The 18,609-nt window shown below is 45.9% G+C and overlaps 1 protein-coding gene across 1 annotated transcript in view; it reads left to right on the top strand.

The window, feature by feature from the left end:
* POU2F3 (POU class 2 homeobox 3) overlaps window positions 1-11,878 on the top strand; it is a 42,467-nt gene extending 30,589 nt beyond the window's left edge. The window contains exons 6-14 of the mRNA XM_054803094.1: window positions 1,505-1,607; window positions 4,983-5,065; window positions 5,209-5,391; window positions 5,781-5,922; window positions 6,800-6,936; window positions 8,228-8,389; window positions 9,977-10,043; window positions 10,613-10,745; window positions 11,746-11,878. Of these exons, the coding sequence (XP_054659069.1) occupies window positions 1,505-1,607; window positions 4,983-5,065; window positions 5,209-5,391; window positions 5,781-5,922; window positions 6,800-6,936; window positions 8,228-8,389; window positions 9,977-10,043; window positions 10,613-10,745; window positions 11,746-11,785 (1,050 nt within the window). The 3' untranslated portion in view covers window positions 11,786-11,878. The remainder of the gene's footprint in view (window positions 1-1,504; window positions 1,608-4,982; window positions 5,066-5,208; window positions 5,392-5,780; window positions 5,923-6,799; window positions 6,937-8,227; window positions 8,390-9,976; window positions 10,044-10,612; window positions 10,746-11,745) is intronic.
* The last annotated feature ends 6,731 nt before the right edge of the window (window positions 11,879-18,609 follow it).

The following is an 18,609-nucleotide window of genomic DNA, read 5'->3' as shown; positions in this document are numbered from 1 at the left end:
CTCTGGAGAAGAGGCTGGCTTTGAGACACTTGCCAAATTGCGTACGCCTTTTGACAGTGACAAAAGGAAACTTGAGGGTATGATGGACGCTAAATTGGAAAAGCGAATCTGTGTTGGCAAAAGTCAGCTTCCTCCTCAGCCTCTTTCCTTTCTGCAGAAAGTTTTACGTGGGATCAAAGGTAGACTGGACACGTACTTGGAAGAGATTTCCTCTGAGGGTTTACTAAGTAGGCAAACCTATCCTCAGGAAATCCCTTGAACTGAAAACAATTCGAGGCTGAGACAGCACCAAGGGGGAAATGTTAGATATGTTGCCCTGGTCTTCCTATTTCATGAACGCCTGGTTAATGCCATCATTGGAGATAGGATCCTAGGCAAGATTAACTCTTGAACTGAACCAGTATAGCCATCCTTGAATATGTTGGCTCCAATTGATTTACACCAGAGAAGAAATTAACTCCTTAAGGGAATTTTTTTTTTTCCCTACGGTAAAAAATTGGAGTTTAGCACTTAACTCCTGTTAAATGCTGGTGGGCATTAGATGCCAGGAGGCCATGCAGCAGCTCAGTAATCTCTTCCCTCATTCTTTCGTGGGGTATTCAGGTCCCTTACACAATTCAGGGACTGCTCAAGTTCCACAAGGCTTCAAAACAGTTCTTAAGAAGCTCAAAGAGCTCATCTTATTGAGTAATGAGCTCCTTTGAAAATGAACCTCTAAAGAGAGTTGATCTTATTGGGGTAATTTTTTTTTTTTTTGTGTCTGTCCCTAGCAAATGCAAGCCCTTAGCCCCTAATCCCAACAACGGACCTGGGGCAGGACCCCAGTAATGTGAAAGAGCACTAGGGTTTAATCCTCATCTCTCAGCACCTATTGCCTGCGCTGCTGAATGCGAGGTGGGGAATTCCTGGCAGCTACATGGGAAAGAACGGGAAATGGTTTTGCATCTGGTCACCGTGTCCATTGCAACGTGTTTGCTGTTGGTGCAGAGAATCAGGTGCTTCCAGGCATCGCTTCTTTCCCGTCTCAGCATACGGCTGGCTGGGAAATCAGCCTTCTGTGGAAAGTAGGCTCTCGGTGGTTGTGAGATGAGACAGCCAGCTGCAATTTGCTGTGTAATTTTAGGGAGTTCGCTCTCTGGAAATACGTTATCTGGAAGAAACTGAAATCCGGGAGGTTTCACTGTTTCTTCTAACAACCAGGTTTTGATCCTCAGTGCCTCAAAAATGTCATTTTTCAAGAATTTACTTTTTCAGATAAAAGTAGACAATTCTGCACGTGGATGTCTGTGTGTGCACAGAATTCTTCTTATATAGCAGAAAACTTCAGATCCTGGAGCTCTCCAGTGCACGAATTACACAAGTCCGGTGTGTTGGCAATTAAATGAAAAGTGCGAATGGGGTCAAGGACAGTATAAAAGAGCAGAGAAGCTCTGGTAGGAGAGGTGATGCTGTGTGAAGAGCAGGCATCTCTGAGTTTCGTTGTTCCCTCTGCTTTTTCCCGTAGGATATGAGCTCTCTTCACACCCTGCAGCAGCTTGTATTGCTTCCTGGTCACATGCAGTCAGTTCCCCAGTTTCTTCTGTCTCAGTCTCAGGCCGGGCAACAAGGTAAGAGCAATAAAAGCTGAAAGGGACATTGTTATAAGCAGATACATATCTAGGAAAAACCTCCCTTCTCGTGACTGCCGCTTTTAATCTGGCCCGTTACGTTTTCCCAGCATGATGGTGTCTGCTACCCTGCTGTGTTACCGGATGCATTTTCCCCTGCTCTTCCCCGGTGCTGGGTCCCACACCTGGATGATCCCGTAGGCGTGTAGCTGCTCCGGGAAGGGTACAGTCAAGGAGATGCTCCTGGCACCTGTGGCTTGTGTGCACCACGAGTGCCACCTTGGGGCCAGTCTTTGCAGACCTGGTAGGGATCCCACCTCTGAAACTCGGGGCAGCATCTGGTTGGCTTTCAGCAAGACAGCGGGGAGCCTGCTCCTTGGGGAGCAGTTGCAGCCTGCCTGGGCCCCCGGTCTCTCTGGGTTAGCGCTCTTTATTTCTTCCGGAAAACTGATGAGAGCTTGAGCTGATTTCTCCGAGTACCTTAGAGGGAGAGTAAATCCAGGGAAGGAGCTGAGCTGCTCGGGTGGAAGGACGATGCTGGCACTAGAACAAACAGATCTAACCTAGCCAGGAGCAACCCAGGGATGAGAGCTGAGAGTTTCGGAGTTGCCAGCGGTTGTTCCCAAATCTCGCTCCAAGCCGTGGGGCAGGAGAGGACAGGAGGTCTAAGTGCTTCTGAAACAGAGTGTAATCAGCTTCGTGAGAGGGATGAAAGGACTAAGGACTGAACTCAGTGCTTGAGAAAGTCCCTGTGTTTCTATTTTTACCACCGATATTTTTTGTGGCATTTCTCCAACAACGGGGATACAGGCATGCTGTTGATGAAGTTTTATGCTGCTTGTGGACAGACAAACATAGTCTTTGATCTATAACCTGACATACGCAAAGGGACTTTGGTCCTTCGCTCACATTCTTGATTTCTTCCGACACAGAGATCCCTGCGTGTGACTGAAAATTAAGTATTAAAACCTTAAAATCTCTGTGGCTTGAATGCAACGGCACGTACGCTCCAAAAGCATATTATATTGTAGGCGAGTGGGAAACCTACTTCTCACTGACAGTACATATGCTCTTCTCTCTGCCAAATGATGCTGAGTGATGTATAAGAAAACTACCTGATGTATATTTAACAATAATCTAGAATTTAGTTTGTGTGAAATGGCAGAGTCAGGCTAATCTATTGCTTACTCTCTGCTTTTATTCATGTATAATAGGAAACACATTACACTGGAAAACAGATCTTGCTTCCTTTTATAGACTGAGAGTTTCTTCTGCTATGTTACTTCCTTTGGCAGTTCTAACCCCTCCAACAGATGGCCACTTGTTTGGCCATGACCCCTTCTGGTTCCAGACGTGATAAAGACTGGGTATTCTGGCCAGTAGCCGGCCTTTTGTGCAAGAGCATTTCCATTTGAATAGATGATTGCCAAGTCTTAATGACCCTTTGCCATGTGCACGCACAGCCGCTGGGGAGTGAAAGTGAGGGCACAGATTGGTTTTGTGGAATTAGTTGTCTGGTACAGATACAGGTGGAACGTTCTTCATACCAGAGAGATGTGTGAAATACTCCTGAAGTTGTCCCTCGGGCCATCATGGGACCAACCGCAATGTTCCCTGAGTTCTGACGGACGGGTACATCAGTTCGTGGATTTCATGGACAAAGGGACTTGGCTGTGGGTTTCACCGTTCCAAGAGGACAAACGTTTGGTTTGATTTTCGTGTTTTAAAGCTGTTTTTAAGCCAGAGGAGTTCCCAGGTCTGATTCATTATGCCCTGATGCGATTCATCGCGCAGCCCTTTTGCAGCTAGCGCTGGCACGCTTGAATGAGGGGGCAAGAGCTCTGTGCCGTAAAGGTGGAAACAAGCAGCCAGGTAGATGCTGGGAATGCTGTCAGCCAGAATATTGCTGCTGAAGTCTTCATCGTATGAAAACACAGCCTCGGTCTCATCAACTGTCAAACCGGTGATTCCTGAATCCAGTCCATAATTTTCATTTGAGCTAGAGCTTAGCTTTCGCAAAGGTGTTCAATCATGATTTTAAAGACTCCAAATGACAGAGCATCCGCCATGTCCCTAGGCAAGCCATTCCGGTGATTAATTACCTTCACTGTTAAAAATGTGCACCTCATTACCAGCCTGCATTTGAAATTCAAAGTTGTTCCAGCATTAGAGGAGGCTTATTGAAACACCAATCTAAATAAATAAATGGGATCCTGCACATTCGGATCTAAATTAAAAAAGGAAAGACAGAAAGAGAGAGAGGGGGGGAATGATTGATTCTGGAGATGTTCTTTTTTTTCCTTTTTTTTTTTTTAGCAGAAGTCCATAAATTTATATAGTTTTCCCTATAATTGTCAGTTACAATCAATAGAATATATTGACTGTTTCAAGAAAGGTTATAAATCCTCAGTAAATTCTATAGGCTTCTCCCACAACAAACCTGAAGAACCTAACTAAATTTCTGGGGAACTACACTGCTTTGGTCGCTACTTAATCCTTTAGGATGTTCCCTGTAAGAGATATAGGCTTGTACTTGGCAGTTTGTCAACTAAACAATTACGCAGTCTCCATAAATACTAGTTTTTGTTAGTTCTATAGATTTCCCTTCTTTTTTCATCTCATCATTTTATGTCAGTTCATATATTCCAAAAGAAATTAAATTTATTTGAAAGACAGTAGGGTAGAAAAGAACGGGTCAAATGACTTCAGAATGACACTTCATATGAAATGTATAGCAGAAAGCAGAGTGGGTAGGCTCATGAGATTAACTGCAGGATCAGAATTTTTATATATATATTTTTTTTTTAACAAGATCAAGTGGCTGAAAGTTGTATTGGCAATAAGATGCACTTTCTTTTTTTTTTTTTTTTTTTTAACAGCTACAGTGATTCAGCGCTGGGAAAGATCACCACTATGGATGTAGTAAATACTCTGCTGTTTGGCATCTAAAATCAAAGTTAGATATCTATGTAAAATGTCTATGCCCTAGTTCAGCCTCAGGTTAATGAGCTACAGGCAGGGATCAGTGGGTGAGATATTTTATCTACGTCATTATTGTAACAATCCCTTTCAGGCTAAAGAACCTTTCCTTTCTCATAATGGTCTAGAGGAGGGTGTCCCTGCCCATGGCAGGGGGGTTGGAACTAGATGGGCTTTAAGGTCCCTTCCAACCCAAACCGGTCTGTGATTCTATAATCCAACTCAGACCCATCCAAATTGGCAATGGCCGAAATGCTCATATTTCGAACGAGAGCTAGCTAATGCTTCCCATTCAGAGCTTCACGAGCCTTTCCTGTGCAGAGTGATGTTCAGATGCCTAGGTGCTGATGAAGGAGCTGGTCTGATCAGATGCATCTCTTCTTCTCCTCTCACCAGCTTTGCAGCCAAACCTCCTCTCCTTCCCTCAGCAACAGGGCAGCCTTCTCCTGTCCCAGCCGGGACCCAGCCTGGCATCACAGGTAACTTGCCTCAACATACAGTCCCACCCTGAGAAGCACCCATTTACAAAAAGTGCTGCTTCATTAAGGGCAAATGGCAGAGAAAATGTTGTGCTTTTCTGTTGTTGTGACTCTACGCGTCTTTGTTGTTGTTGTTTTAACAGGCTGTGAGCCGCTCTGGACTCCCTGGCTCGTCGGTTGAACCCCACCTGGACGTACCCCAACATTTGCAAGTGGCAAAGCACCTAACTCCATCAGGAGCATCCGAGGAACCCAGTGACCTGGAGGAGCTGGAAAAGTTTGCTAAGACTTTCAAACAAAGGCGAATCAAATTGGGGTTCACGCAGGTAAGCAGCCTCATCGGTGGGAAGGGTGGTGTCACTTATGATGTGGACATGTTGGACTGGGGAAGTTTGTGGCAGCGGTGTGGATGGAGGAAGGGCTGGGTTAGGTACACTTTGGCTTTCTTTGGAGCACCCCCTTCCAAACACATGAAGAGACAAACCGTTCCTAACACCTCATTACCGTGACCTCATTATCTGCACCTTCATCAATACACCAAAGGCTCAGGGGTGTGGGGCTGACTCCTGTGGGAAGAGAAGTCACTGTCTCTGGAAGGTGGGTCATGGAAACTTGGCTGCACCTATTCTGGAAGCAGCATGGGAGGTGGTATGACAGCAGGAAGCTGTAAGGGTTTTTTCTGGGCTCATGCTGTGATTTGGATCTCCTCTGGCAGGGTGATGTTGGACTTGCCATGGGGAAGCTCTATGGCAATGATTTCAGCCAGACCACCATCTCCCGCTTTGAGGCTCTCAACCTGAGCTTTAAGAACATGTGCAAGCTCAAACCCCTGCTGGAAAAGTGGCTGAGTGATGCAGGTAGGTGACATTACCTGCAGAAATGCCACTAGTCTGGGCCAGGACGAGAGAATCCATCCAGGAACCTCCAATAAAAGCCAGGAAAATTGGAGCTGCAGCTAAGACCTCTCAGATCCGTGGCTGGGTTGGTAACAGACTGCTTCCCTCCGAGGATCACACCGCAGGTTGCACAGCAGCCTAGATGTCAAACCACATCTGTTCTTTCACTCTGACGAGATACAGGATTCACATTGCAATTTGGTGTCTGGGGCAGTCCCTTCCTGCATCGCCTCTTGCTCTGTTGCAAATCGCTGGGCTAGTCCATTCAGTCCCGGAAAGAGTAGGAAGGGATGACTCCTCAGTGCCCGTGGGCAGTAATTAGAAAAGAAAGGTAGCACTGCAAGGGGAATCCCCAGTAGCAGCAGGATTGGGCTGGTGTCCTCTGCTGGCTGCAGACCACTGCAGGAGCGGCATCGGTCTCATGTGCTTCACCCGCCCGTCGGGAGCCACGTGTTCGACCGGTTTGTGCCAAGAGGTGTCTCAGCTATGTGAGGCCTGATCTCAGCGGTGTGTGTCACCGTCTTTAGCTGTGTGAAATTAAATCACTGGAAAACGTGTGGTCCCCATCAGAATGGGCTGGAGATCAAGCTGCAAAAAAGGAAAAATAGTGTCTCGATTAAAATTTTAGCACTCACATTTCTTTCCTGTTTCGGACAAAATCATCGACGGATTTGGGACAAAATTCTTGGAACAATTTTAATCATTATTAGAGGAAGGATCCACAACGTAGGAACGTTTTACTTATTTTAGGAGGTGTCATAGTTCCCAGAAAGGATCTAGGAATGACAATAACTAATTATCTTCTTTAATATCTCTCTTCCCCTCCCTTTTTACCCAGAATCTGCTCCTTTGGATTCTTCCATGAGCACTCCCAATTCCTACCCCTCGGTGAATGAGATGTTTGGACGGAAAAGAAAGAAGCGAACCAGCATTGAGACCAACATTCGCTCCACGCTGGAGAAAAGATTTCAAGATGTGAGGGGAAAATCTTTCAATGTGTTGCGAACTCTTTCTGAGTTTGGTATTTGCTAGGTCATAGCAGCACTGAATCCTCAAAAAAAAGAGATTTTTTTTTTGTTTTTTTGGTTTTGTTTGGTTTGATAGCAGGTTAGAAAATGCTTGAAGGGGTTAACAGAGGAAAAGTGTCAAACCCGAAGAAATCAGACCCAATTATTTCCTTGGTAAATGTTGTTTTAAAGGAATTACAGTTTCACCACCACACCTCCCCATTATCGCCCACTGATCAGTGCCCCAGTCGAAGCTGAGCTCCTGCACCCACCTCTCCCCTTTGCCAGCCGCAGGCGTGTGCCGCGGGAACTACGTGGCCGCAGCGCAGCACAGAAACGGATGCCCCGTTAAGCAGGTCTTGTGAGACCACAGAACTAGTTGCTCCAGATATTGCTGCTGAATCATTTCAGAAGTAGAGCCTTGTACTTTTTAAGCATCAAGATTTTCAAGAAAAAAAATCATTACAGAGAGCAAACAGAGCTTTAAATCAGTAGGACTAAATTGTGCATTGAAAACTTTTCATCAAAACTGTTTTTGACCGGCCCTCATTTTTTCTTGATTTCTCCCTCATATCTGATCATACCAAAATTTCCTCCTAAGACTGCTCATGAGAACAAAAGACAGTCATTGTCAGATCATTATGGGTACCTCATTTTTAGCTAGTATGAGGGGATGGGAAAACTGTCTTGACATCCCTGTGCTAGGTATTTTTGACCCTCAAGTTTCCAACTCAGATCAAACCCCATCGAGCTAAATGTTGTCAAATGCACCAGAAAATGAATGAGTCGGAAAAAAGATAGGTACTATTATTTCCATTTATAAATGAGGGGCGGAGGAAGAAAGGAAGAAATGGCTCTTCTGAGATGGTGCAGGTAGGCGTACAATCAGCACTCGGAGCTTGTGCGCCCTGCGTAGTGATAAGACGACCATCAGTCATTAGCTTCACCCCCAAGCAACGATTTAGGGTGCTGTGAAGATCAAAGAGTGTGGTGCGTTATGCAATAACAGGGTCAGGTACTGTGACTCATCCCCCACCGATTCTATGAGACCTGATGTTGAATCAGAGGCACTTTCTGGTTCACAGAACGTAAACTCTCACCAAATATTTACCCTTTGTCTTAGAAGCAAATTTTCTCTCCTCCCCAGTTCACAGCCAACACCCACGTGCCCTCCGCCTTTCCAACAGCAGAAGCATAGGTTGATGCCATCGGTTACAACTTTTTGGGGCTTTCTTTAACCTCCTGCCCTTTCTTAGCAGAACCCCAAGCCCAGTTCAGAGGAGATATCCTTGATAGCAGAGCAGCTCTCCATGGAAAAGGAGGTGGTTCGGGTCTGGTTCTGCAACCGGCGCCAGAAGGAAAAGCGGATCAGTTGCCCGATGCCGTCCCCCATCAAATCACCTATCTACAATTCCAGACTGGTGAGAGACTTTGGAATAAGGAGGTCTACATGCCATCCTGGAGGAGAAAAGGGTGGGAGGATTTGCTGGAAAAGGAAATAGGACAGGACATTTTCTTGTACACGCAAGTCCCTGAGTCGCTTGCAAGCCTGCTCCACAGTCCGGGGTGGGATTATACCTGCAGGAGTGTGCAGAGAGGCAGCTGGGCTAGCCACGGATTGGGCACATAGTCAACTTCCAAATTTTAATGGAATCTCATGCCCACATTTACAGAACATTTATTTTTATTCTATTAAAGAAAATAGTAGAAAGAAAATACAATTTTCCTAGAAGGTACGGGTCAGTTTAATTGTAGGATAATCTATACAAACAGGGGTGCTATCCCAAAACGTTTCACCCTGAGATTGGTAAATAAAAGCTTTCTAAAGTTAGCGGAGGAGGAATCAGCATTCCATGGAATGAGAATTACATGCACTCATGTCAGTTTAGTTGTTAACTCTGAAACCTACTGGTAACCATTTACATACCAGTTTGTTGGTTTACATCTGTGCAGAAATGCAGAATACACTTCAGGAGCGCTAACTGTCCTTCTCTCATGTTGTGCATTCGCATTTTGGCAAGCATATTTTCATTGCCAGGAAGAACAAGGAAAAGAGCAACCGTTGTGAGAGTTGGTAAAAGTGTGTCCTTGTGATCTACTGTCAGCGGCTACTGTGGATAACAAGCTGCTATTGCATTTCTGCTAGTTAATAGTTGCTTAGTTGCTTCCACATAACAAAGTGGCAGGAACCTCCCTACGGTGTTGTTAGTGCTGGGGCACATGTGAGTGGGAGGGAGAGTACGTAATCGCAAGCAATATTTTATCTTGAAATCTTCTGGGTTTTGGAATTATCCATGAGAAGGCAGGAAAACATCACAAGAAGTTTGGTCACTTGTTGCACAACACATTTGGTTTACAGTCACAAACACAAAATGCTGCTTGCAAGCCATGAATTTTTTAAAGCAGTAGCTTTGGTGAATAATTTCCCTGCACATGCGTTGTATAAAATATGCCTTTGCTCATCAGTCATTCTGAACAACGTGTTGCCTGTAGTTAAAGCATCATGGTCGAACAGCAAATGCCCCAGGCTCGCTTTGATTGCAGCCACCAAATTACTAATTGTCACCTGAGAATTCTCACCCATCAAGAACTCCCTAAAAGAAAAGGGATTATTTGTGCCCAAGACCAGAGTGATCTGGGAAGTTTCAGGCTGAGAATGTCCAGGCTGAAACATCCAAAGGGCAGCAGCTCCTACTGACTGGATCTCTGGACTTCAGCAAGTTTGGCTTGCGTTTGATAATTTCAGGCTTTTCTATAGCTGATCCATAAATTCAGACACGTGTAGAGAGCGTCAAGCACACGTAATGTTCGTTCTGGTTTCTTTTCTTCGCCCTGGATATGGGAATGGCGCTAGAGTATGAATAGAAATATCTGTGGGAGCCTCAGATGTAGGTAAGAAGTCTGCCTGGGAGCCAGCACACTCTAAAGGGAATGTGAAAGGAGTGGCATTTCGTGATCTATGCCCTCAGAGTGCCAACTGCTTACTGGTTGCTTCTGCTTCTCTCTAGGTCTCTACCTCAGGGTCCTTGGGGCCCCTCTCCGTCAATCCAGTGCATAGCACCATGCCTGGGACTGGTAAGTCTCGGAAAACCTGCGTCACCATTCCTTCCCTCCTTCCTCTGCTCTTCCTCTCTGACTACTTGGTTTCTACGTCACGTTTGCAGGCCACTCTCAGTAAGACCCAGGGAAGGTATCCCCGCATAACTAGTGTACGAGGGGTAAGAACAGCCGAGTCTTTCTCTCGGCTGGAGCAAAGACACGGAAAGCTTCCTGGGCGTGATAACGTTCCCAGGATAATCCTGGGTGAATTTTACTGAGGTGGTCAGGTTTGGGAGCCAGGCACACCTGGAAGCCAAACAAGAGGAGCTCTTGGGGGTAGGTTACTGCATTTCTTCAGCAGAACATTGTCAGATCTCCTTCGAGAAGTGCGATTCACAGTAACAGAAGCCAAGCGCCACAGAGTCCTGGAGACCCCCGCTGTCTCCGTGGCTGGGGCACGGATTCTGCCTTGCCGCTGCAGGGCAGACGGTGAATCAGATGAGCAACAGGATGGGTACAAGATATGGCGGAGGCGTTTGGGCTTGGGCTGTCCTTGGCAGGCAAAAAGGAGATCCCAGTCTTATGCTGCTTTCTCTGCTACACAGTAACATCATCGTGTTCTCCAGGGAACTCCAGCAGGCCCTCGTCCCCCGGCAGTGCCCTCCATGCCAGCAGCCCCGGCACAGCCCAGAGCAACTCCAAAGCTGGAATGAACTCTTCCGGTTTCAACTCTTCAGGGTAAGGCGGGGGGGGGCCCAGCTCGCTCCTTGGCAAGGGATCGGAGGGCTCGGGAGCAAAGCAACGGGGCCTTAGAGAAGAACGTGCAAGCCCTTAGAGCCTCCAGCAACGTGGAGCTTACGTGGTGGCACGTTCTTACGTCAAGTTTCACATCTAACCCGAAGGTTCTTGGGATATGGCTATTTTTATGCTTGAAGACAAATAGTAAATCAGGTTTTGCCTGAAAAACTGTGCTGGTTTAAAAAAAAAAAAGGGGGGGGGGGGGGGGATGAAAACCCACCACCACCCCCAAGCCCCAAAACAAAACCAAAAAACCACGATCAAAACACCTGAATAGAAACACTGGCCATAAGGACTGTCCTAACCTAGCTGCCTGTGTGGAGGAAGCAGAGGAAGGCTTATTTTGCTGTTTCTGCTTGGATAACCCCCTCCACAGCCACTCCTGCAGTGCCACCCAGAGAGCTCTGCTGCAGAGCAACTATTCCACAGTGGCAGATGAAACAAGAGCAAAGATTTTCCTCTGCCCTGCCTTTAGATGTCACAAAAGCATTAGGCCACATGTACGGGCTCAGAGCCCTTCTGGTTCTTTCACTGAATGTGAAACTCTGGCACAGTCCGTGCTGCTCAGGCCTCTCTGCGCTTGCAGTTTCTGCTACGTCGCGTCAAGGATGCTGCGTTAGTACGAAAGCAGCAGAGAGCAGAGGGTGTTACCCACAGCTGCTGGGCTTTCTGAGTCATGGCTCATCCTGTGCCGTGAATCAGACCTCCTCTTTCGTGGAGGGAGTCCAACAGCCCAGTAGTATGTCAAATCATGAGCACAGTGGAAGATGTTGCTTAGAAAAACAGGGAGGTTGCTATGAGCTTGCTATAGGAGCAAAGCATCATTTGCTGGCTGCCGAGTCGAAGTAAGGTTACAAACAGAATAACGATGATTTTTGTTTCAAGGGGAAAATGTTAACAACATGGCAATTGCAGCTTTTATTCCCTGTGTTGCAAACAGATCGTGGTACCGATGGAATCAACCTACCTACCTCCACTGAGATGACTCCTCCATCATGTGTAAAAGGAGCTCTGGCTTCTAGCTATGGACCAGCTTCTCTAGGAACAATGCTTGGGGCAACATCTGGCGTTCCAGTGCCTTCAAAATGCTGCCAAATGAAGGTCTTGTTTAAGGGAACCCATAGCAGCAGAACTCTCCAGGGACTCAAACTGCAGCTGACCTTCCCCAAGGATTCTCAACGCCAACAGTGACATTATAATACTCTTCCAGGCGTTCACTTCAAGAACGAGCCCTTGCTTAGCACTATTAGCATGAAATACTGCCCTCTGCTTGCAAATCTCTGCATTCACACTGGATTGCCTGGCAATCTCTAATCTGGAAGGATTTCTATGTCAGGACCCTCTTTTCCCCTCACTCATTTCAGAGCTTCCCATGAGAAGGGTCTATCATGCTGTTACTATCACGCACACATACCATAAACCCCCAAACTGAGCCGAGGTTACCCAGTTCATTTCACCGGAGACCTGTGTCTAGATGTGAGCCTTGGTTTTCAATAGACTTCCAAGGTCAATGGCACTGTGCTTTATCCACTGCCAAACTTGCTTTGCTTTGAGCCATTCTGCTCTGTTTCTAAAGGTGCTTTTTGTTTTTTTCTTCCCCCCCCCCCTTTTTTTTTTTAATTAAGTATTTTAGAGCTTTCTTATTTTTTTCCTTTTAAAGAATTTGTTGTCTTTTGCAAAATTTGTGTCCAGGTCTTGTTATTGCTCACAGCTGGCCTCACTGCCCCACTGGAGGACGTCACTGTTCGAAAACCTTGGGTGAACTTCTGACTCCACTGAACACAAAAGCAGTTTGTGTTGTTTTGATGGGACAAGGATTAGTCTTGACCTTGCCTTCTTTCTTTTACTCATCCTTTGGGTTTTATCTGATACCAAAACGAAAACAACCTCTCTGGAGTAGAGGTGTGCATGTGTTCTGGTCTCTCCTGAGCTGTAAGCAAGGTAGCTTGCCTGTTCTCTGCAGCATGCTCTTCTGTTCCTGGGAGGACAAGTCGTATTGCTCAGGTGTGAATCTTGAGGTTTGTGTGTGCAAGTGTTTCTGAACTTCATGAGATGCCAAAGTGTAGGAAACTTCAAATTTCACAGTGTGTCACCAGGGAAATTGTTGTTATTTTGCAAGTCTCCACTTGAAAAGAGATAGGTATTTAATTTTGTTAAAGTAGACTTCAGTAATACAAATTCCTGGTCAGGTTGTCCATGGGTACAAGTAATTAATTCAGTGGAACTAGAGTAAATGAGTATCCGGCCGGTTCACAGATTGTAAATAGACAGTTTTGAGTAGCAGTCTTTTTTTTTCCTGATGGCTTTTTTTTTTTTTTTAAGGTAAATGTGAGCTTTTTTTTTTTTTTAAAGTAAAAATTACCCTTTGTCACTTCTGGGGAAAAAAAAAAAATTTGATCTGCTGTTTCTCATCCTATTCATCCAGTTCTGTGTGATGAATTATTGCTATAGGGAGTCTGTGGACCTTAAGAGTTTACCAGCTACCTTCACACAAAGTATTGAGCCCTACATGCACAATGTACATAGAACTGCTTTGAGTGAGGTTTTGTTACAGAAGCAGACACTGACAATAACGAGAGAGGACTGGAAAAGATAAGGTAACGTTTCTTGAAAAATGGAAATTAAGAAAAATATTTCTTTTTTTTTAAATACTAAAATAAGTTTTTTCAAAATGTTCTAACACAAAAAAGGGAGAAACTGTATTTCTATTTCCTGGATTCACCACCACCACTCATTTACCTCTAACTGAAACACTTTCATCATATCTGTTTTTCAGTGGAAACATTAAAATTAAATGAAACCTTTTTTTAACAAAATCTGTTGTGGTTTTAAAAAACATTTTATGTTGAGAAAGCAAGAAACATAGATGGGAAGTATTAATCTAACTCCTGATTACTACAGCCCTTCTTTCTGCCATTATTTAAATTTTCTTACATGCTTGGAGGGTTGATTTCAAGCCTCGTTGCTTTCCAAGTGTATTTAGAGATGTGAAATGAATTATTTGAGTACGATCACTCTAAAGCTAAGCTGTGAGAGGCTTGGTACAGCTGCGCAGGTGGATTTTCCTGGCAGATTTCTTAAGGTTCCCGTTACCGTCTCTGACAGGGACTTCCCTGCGAGAACTGTCTTCTACAGCTAGAGTGACAGGAATGAAACACGAGAGCTTTCCCTATGGTGTGCCTTAATCACAGGATTCTCGAGGAAAAAACCCAATTCTCCTCCAGCCAAGAGGATGATACTACAACAGTGTTTTCAAACAACCGTGCTACGACAACTGCGTTTAAACTCAGCTGGTTGTTTGCTGGGTGGGCTGCAGGGACGGATCACGCCAGCGTGCCCTCCCTGTGCAAACTTACCCCTGCCCCTCGCCTCCGTGGGATTGCTTACAAAGGTGGGCTCTCAAAACCAGCTCACGCCGGCTCTGCAGACGCAGAGCGATACCTGCTCGGCTCCCCTCCAGCGCTGGCTCTGTCCTGCTGGAAAAGCCTGCACGACTGCTGCCGAACGCCAAGAGCGGCCGACTCTCCGGGAATGAATGCGTTCACGTATGCGCAACCGGGGACCGGTAACAGGTTTTATGCACACACGCAAGATCTTTGCTACTGGATAGAGAATTGGGGTGGATACTATATTTATTTTGCCTGATTAATTTCCATTAATTTCATGTAAGCAGCTGAGTTAAGCAGGCTGGGAGGCTGGCGGGGTGAGACTAAGGGATCTGTACGAAAATGGTGGAGGGCGGGAGAAACAGGAATGAACAAATCAGCAGACATGTGTTTTACTTTTTAACTAAAACATGCCAGGGTTCTGCTGGAAACAAACCTTTCCAGCGTCGTGTTTCTCTCTTATCTGGTCTGAAAAAAGAATACTTTTACATGAAAAATTCAATTCTGTCATAGGGTTTTTTTAAAAAAAAAAAAAAAAATCAGAAAACAAATCATTGACCCGTACTCATGTGCAGATAAAGCGTGTGGGAGGAGATTTTTCCTCTCCCGTCTCTGGCTGGGATGGCACAACCCGCACGGCGTACTAAGTTAATCCACCGCGCGCTGACGACTCGATGCCCCTGCCCCGGCTGGCCCCTGCCAGGTGCGTTGCTACGGGCCCGTGCCCTCGCAGGGGACAAGCTGCAAGTCCTGAGGGAGAGGCGTAAGTGACAACTGGCAAATTCATAACCCCTCTCTCAAGGAGCTGCCTTTCCTCTCAGGCCTCTCACTGAAACCCCTCCCTCGAGCTCCTGTGAGCGCTGGCCGACAGATGCTGTGAGAGGAGGATGGAGGATGAAACAAATAATCTTTTTCCATGCCAGCCTGAGAAGTGATTTGCATGTGACTGTTCACCCAGTGTGCTGCGACCCCATGAATAAAGTCAGCAGGATTTGGATTTTGACCAAACAGCAGCCCTGGCCAGGGATGAAAAAGAGGGGTGGCTGGCTGTTGCTCTGTAATTATAAAGACCCCTTAAGAAGCTTCCAGCTTTTCAAACAATAATGTTACAAAATCCTTATTCAAAGCCAGTTCCATATGAAAAAGATGTCCAAGTGGCACGAAGGAATCTTGTTCCAGGCTCTCCCTCCTAAGATACAGACCTTCTTAAAATTAATACTCTACATAGTGGAAACAAGCGCATTACAGGATGGCATGCTGCTAAAGCAATGGCACTCTCTCTTTTACTTTTTTCTTTTTCCTTTTTTTTTTATTATTTGGCTATTATGAATATTTAAAGATTAGCAGATAGGAAGAACAAATTTAAACCGCCGATCTGTACCTTTGGGACACCCTATCTTATCCTACTTCCTGCATGACCCTGGACAAATGACTTAATCTCCATTAGGCAATGGTGATGACAATCCTTCCCTTCCTCCAGTCCTCAACTTGTGCTAAATAGCATAGTTTGTGAATGATGAGCACTACAGCTGATTCTGCTGCCAGCCATCACAGAAGACGTTTATTACACTGACTCTCAGCAAAGTTCTAGTGCCAGCTCATTTCTACCGCGAAAAATCTTTCATAGATTATAAATAATTATTTGAAAGCTCAGAAGTGACCACTCTGATTGCCTTCATAACCCTAGCCTGCAAATTTTACCCAGTAATTCCTGCATTAATCTTATACCTGGTAGCTGAGCTGTGACTTGGCTACTGGTTTCAGAGTCGGTTGACAGTCTGCTTAAACACTTGGTAAAGGCTCCCAGAGGTTTATGAACCTCTTTGTCAAAAGAGACCAAAAATAATGTTGTGAAAGGCAGCTAACTATTTACGATAATATATTTACAAGTTACTGTATGTGTGTACACTCTTATAGTATAAAGAAGATACATCACGATCTAAAATCTGGCTCTTAACTGACAAGGACTGTTCCATTTCATTTTCAGAAATTCCTCTAAGTAATTTGCTCCCACAAAAGCAGCACTGCATAAATTTTGGAGTGTTATTTCTGAAAACTGGGAGGGAAATTACAAATGTATTAAATGCTGAATAACAGTATCTGCACATTAGTGTTGCAGCTGAGATCAAAGCGAAGCTGGGCCAGGCGTTGCCCAAACACATCACAAGAGTTGATCCCCACTGAAACGTTTATAAACACAGTAACAAGTCTCCCAGATTTATTGATAAACTGCTCCTGAGCAGGAAGACAAACACCGGCAGCTTGCTTGTTTCACTAAAAGCTACGGTTGGAAGGGAAAGGCCTTCATTCCCCTGTCTTCTAGGAATACTTCCAGTCTCACAGGAGCATCTAAGGGATTAAAAATACACAGAGCAGGAAATTCCAGCTTTCCAAGACTCAGAGTCGCCTCCCACAGCCACAGATAAACAATGCAGGAACAATTGCTCACAGCGGCTATAAGAACTCGCGTAAGCTCCCGAACAACCTGATCTGCTACCAAAGCAGGCCTTGTGCCTGAACAGTTTCCACGCTCTGTCCCTGCTCTTCTCTTGAGAAGAGCTCTGCCGTACCTCTGCCGTTAGGACTCGAGCATCCCAGGTGTGAGTGAAGAGCCAGCGGTCAGCTGAGTCCCTGTTTAAAAACACCTCTGCGGGTCCCATCCCTATTGCTTGTGAGTATAAGGGGTGCAACCCCATCCATCTTTTATTTTTATCTGCCGTCTGGTCATTCACAAGCTCTCTGGAGAAATGAACCAGATCCCACTCAGCTCCAAAATCAAATCAAGGCGTGCTTTGGGAAGTTATTGTCTGTCTGTAGGTAGACCTCTCTCTCTCTCTCTAGTTCCTGTCTCAGCCAGAGACAACTGAACTGGCAACCTCAAAATATAAAATAGACAAATGCTCCTGACTTTCCTCTCTGCTGACAGGTGCCGGAGTGCTTGTGGGAGAGGCACTCCTATTCACGACTGACATCAGGGGGGACTGTAGCAACTGCAGAGCTCTAAGCCAGTGTGCGGACCAGGTAGGAGGTGGGGTACCTGATCCATCCAGGATGTTTAGCAGTGCCCAAGTTCAAGCAAGACTGGGAAAGGCTGGAAAATGAACAATTTGCTGTGGGTGTTTAATTGCTTTTATTGTTGGTTACTCTTTCTTTTCTCCTCTGTTTTCTACCTGTGAGGAGAGTGCAAGCTGAGAGAACAGGGCTCTGTTCCTTGCCCTTCCCAGTCTTCCCCGTGGCCTGAAGGGAGACTTCGAGCATTTCTAAGTGTCCAAATGATCCCATCAAGCCCCCTCATCATTCCCGATGCTCGCAGCCTTGGAACTTAGAGTCCTAGCAGAATTAGCAGAGATCCTAACACTCCAATGCAATGCCTTCAATAGCTGAGTTTAAATTCAGGCTCACCTTTATGGGTGCCAGCAGGGACTAGTGCCTGAGCTGCAGTGGGACCCCCTTTCTCTGTGCCGGGGGTCCCTGCCTGCACAGCCTGTGGGCTTGCTTCAGAGCGAGCGCCAAAATGCTGGCAAAGGAGAGAAAAAATCAGGGAGTTTTAGCTCAAATATAAGAGCAACCTATAATTTACAATCCGACTGGAAGCATATTTGAACGAATTACCAGAGCTTTTATAACACAGAGAAACATCCTATGGAGTGCAGCACGCACACCAGACCTAAGTGACCATAGATGGCCTCTCTTGTGCTCCCAGTGATCGCTTTCACTCCCAGCACAGATGTCTTTGGCCGTAGGGAAGGTTTGGGTTGTTTGGGACACACAACCTCCTTTCAGGCAGTTTTCAAAGCAAATTGAATAAACAGAAATTACATGGTACCAACACCAAGTTCACTGTCAGGGCTTGGAGGACGCACAGCCTTTTCCTGGTTACTCACTCCTGCTTCTGCCCAGCCCTGGTGCTTGGCCCAGCTCAGCTCCTCGCCCACTCATCCTGTTCTGCGTGTTCTGTGTCACATCTCCCTGTGCGTTCCGCACCACTCCCCAGCTCCGGACCCAAGCAGTCCCAAACTCGCTGACTCCTGTCTCAGCCTCCCCTCCTTGCAGTCAGCACAGGACAACACAAAGGTGGGCACTGTAAGCCCACCCGCCCAGCCTCTGCTTTCAAAACCGAGTACAAAACTAGAAAGAGGACTCCGGGACACTGTTTTTTTAAAAAAAAAAAAAAATAAATAAACAGCAGCACCACCAAAAGGACAAAAGCGCTTCCCCTCTTGCCTGATCCAGCTTTATTCTCCACTTTATTCTCCTTCATCAGAGAGAAAAACAATCAGCCAAATTAAAGTCTGGGGACCCTATGTGCCTCTTACAGCCGGGAGGGCTGAGGCCGGATGGAGGTACGAGCCCGGCCGACACCCTCCAAACGCCTGTCTTTATTTCTCCTACCCAGTCTGCCCTTCCCTGCACTGTCC

Source organism: Grus americana, chromosome 24, assembly GCF_028858705.1.
Source record: "Grus americana isolate bGruAme1 chromosome 24, bGruAme1.mat, whole genome shotgun sequence".
Lineage (NCBI taxonomy): Eukaryota > Metazoa > Chordata > Aves > Gruiformes > Gruidae > Grus > Grus americana.
The sequence above is the reverse complement of the archived record's forward strand: the minus strand, read 5'-3'. Positions and strand labels throughout refer to the sequence as shown.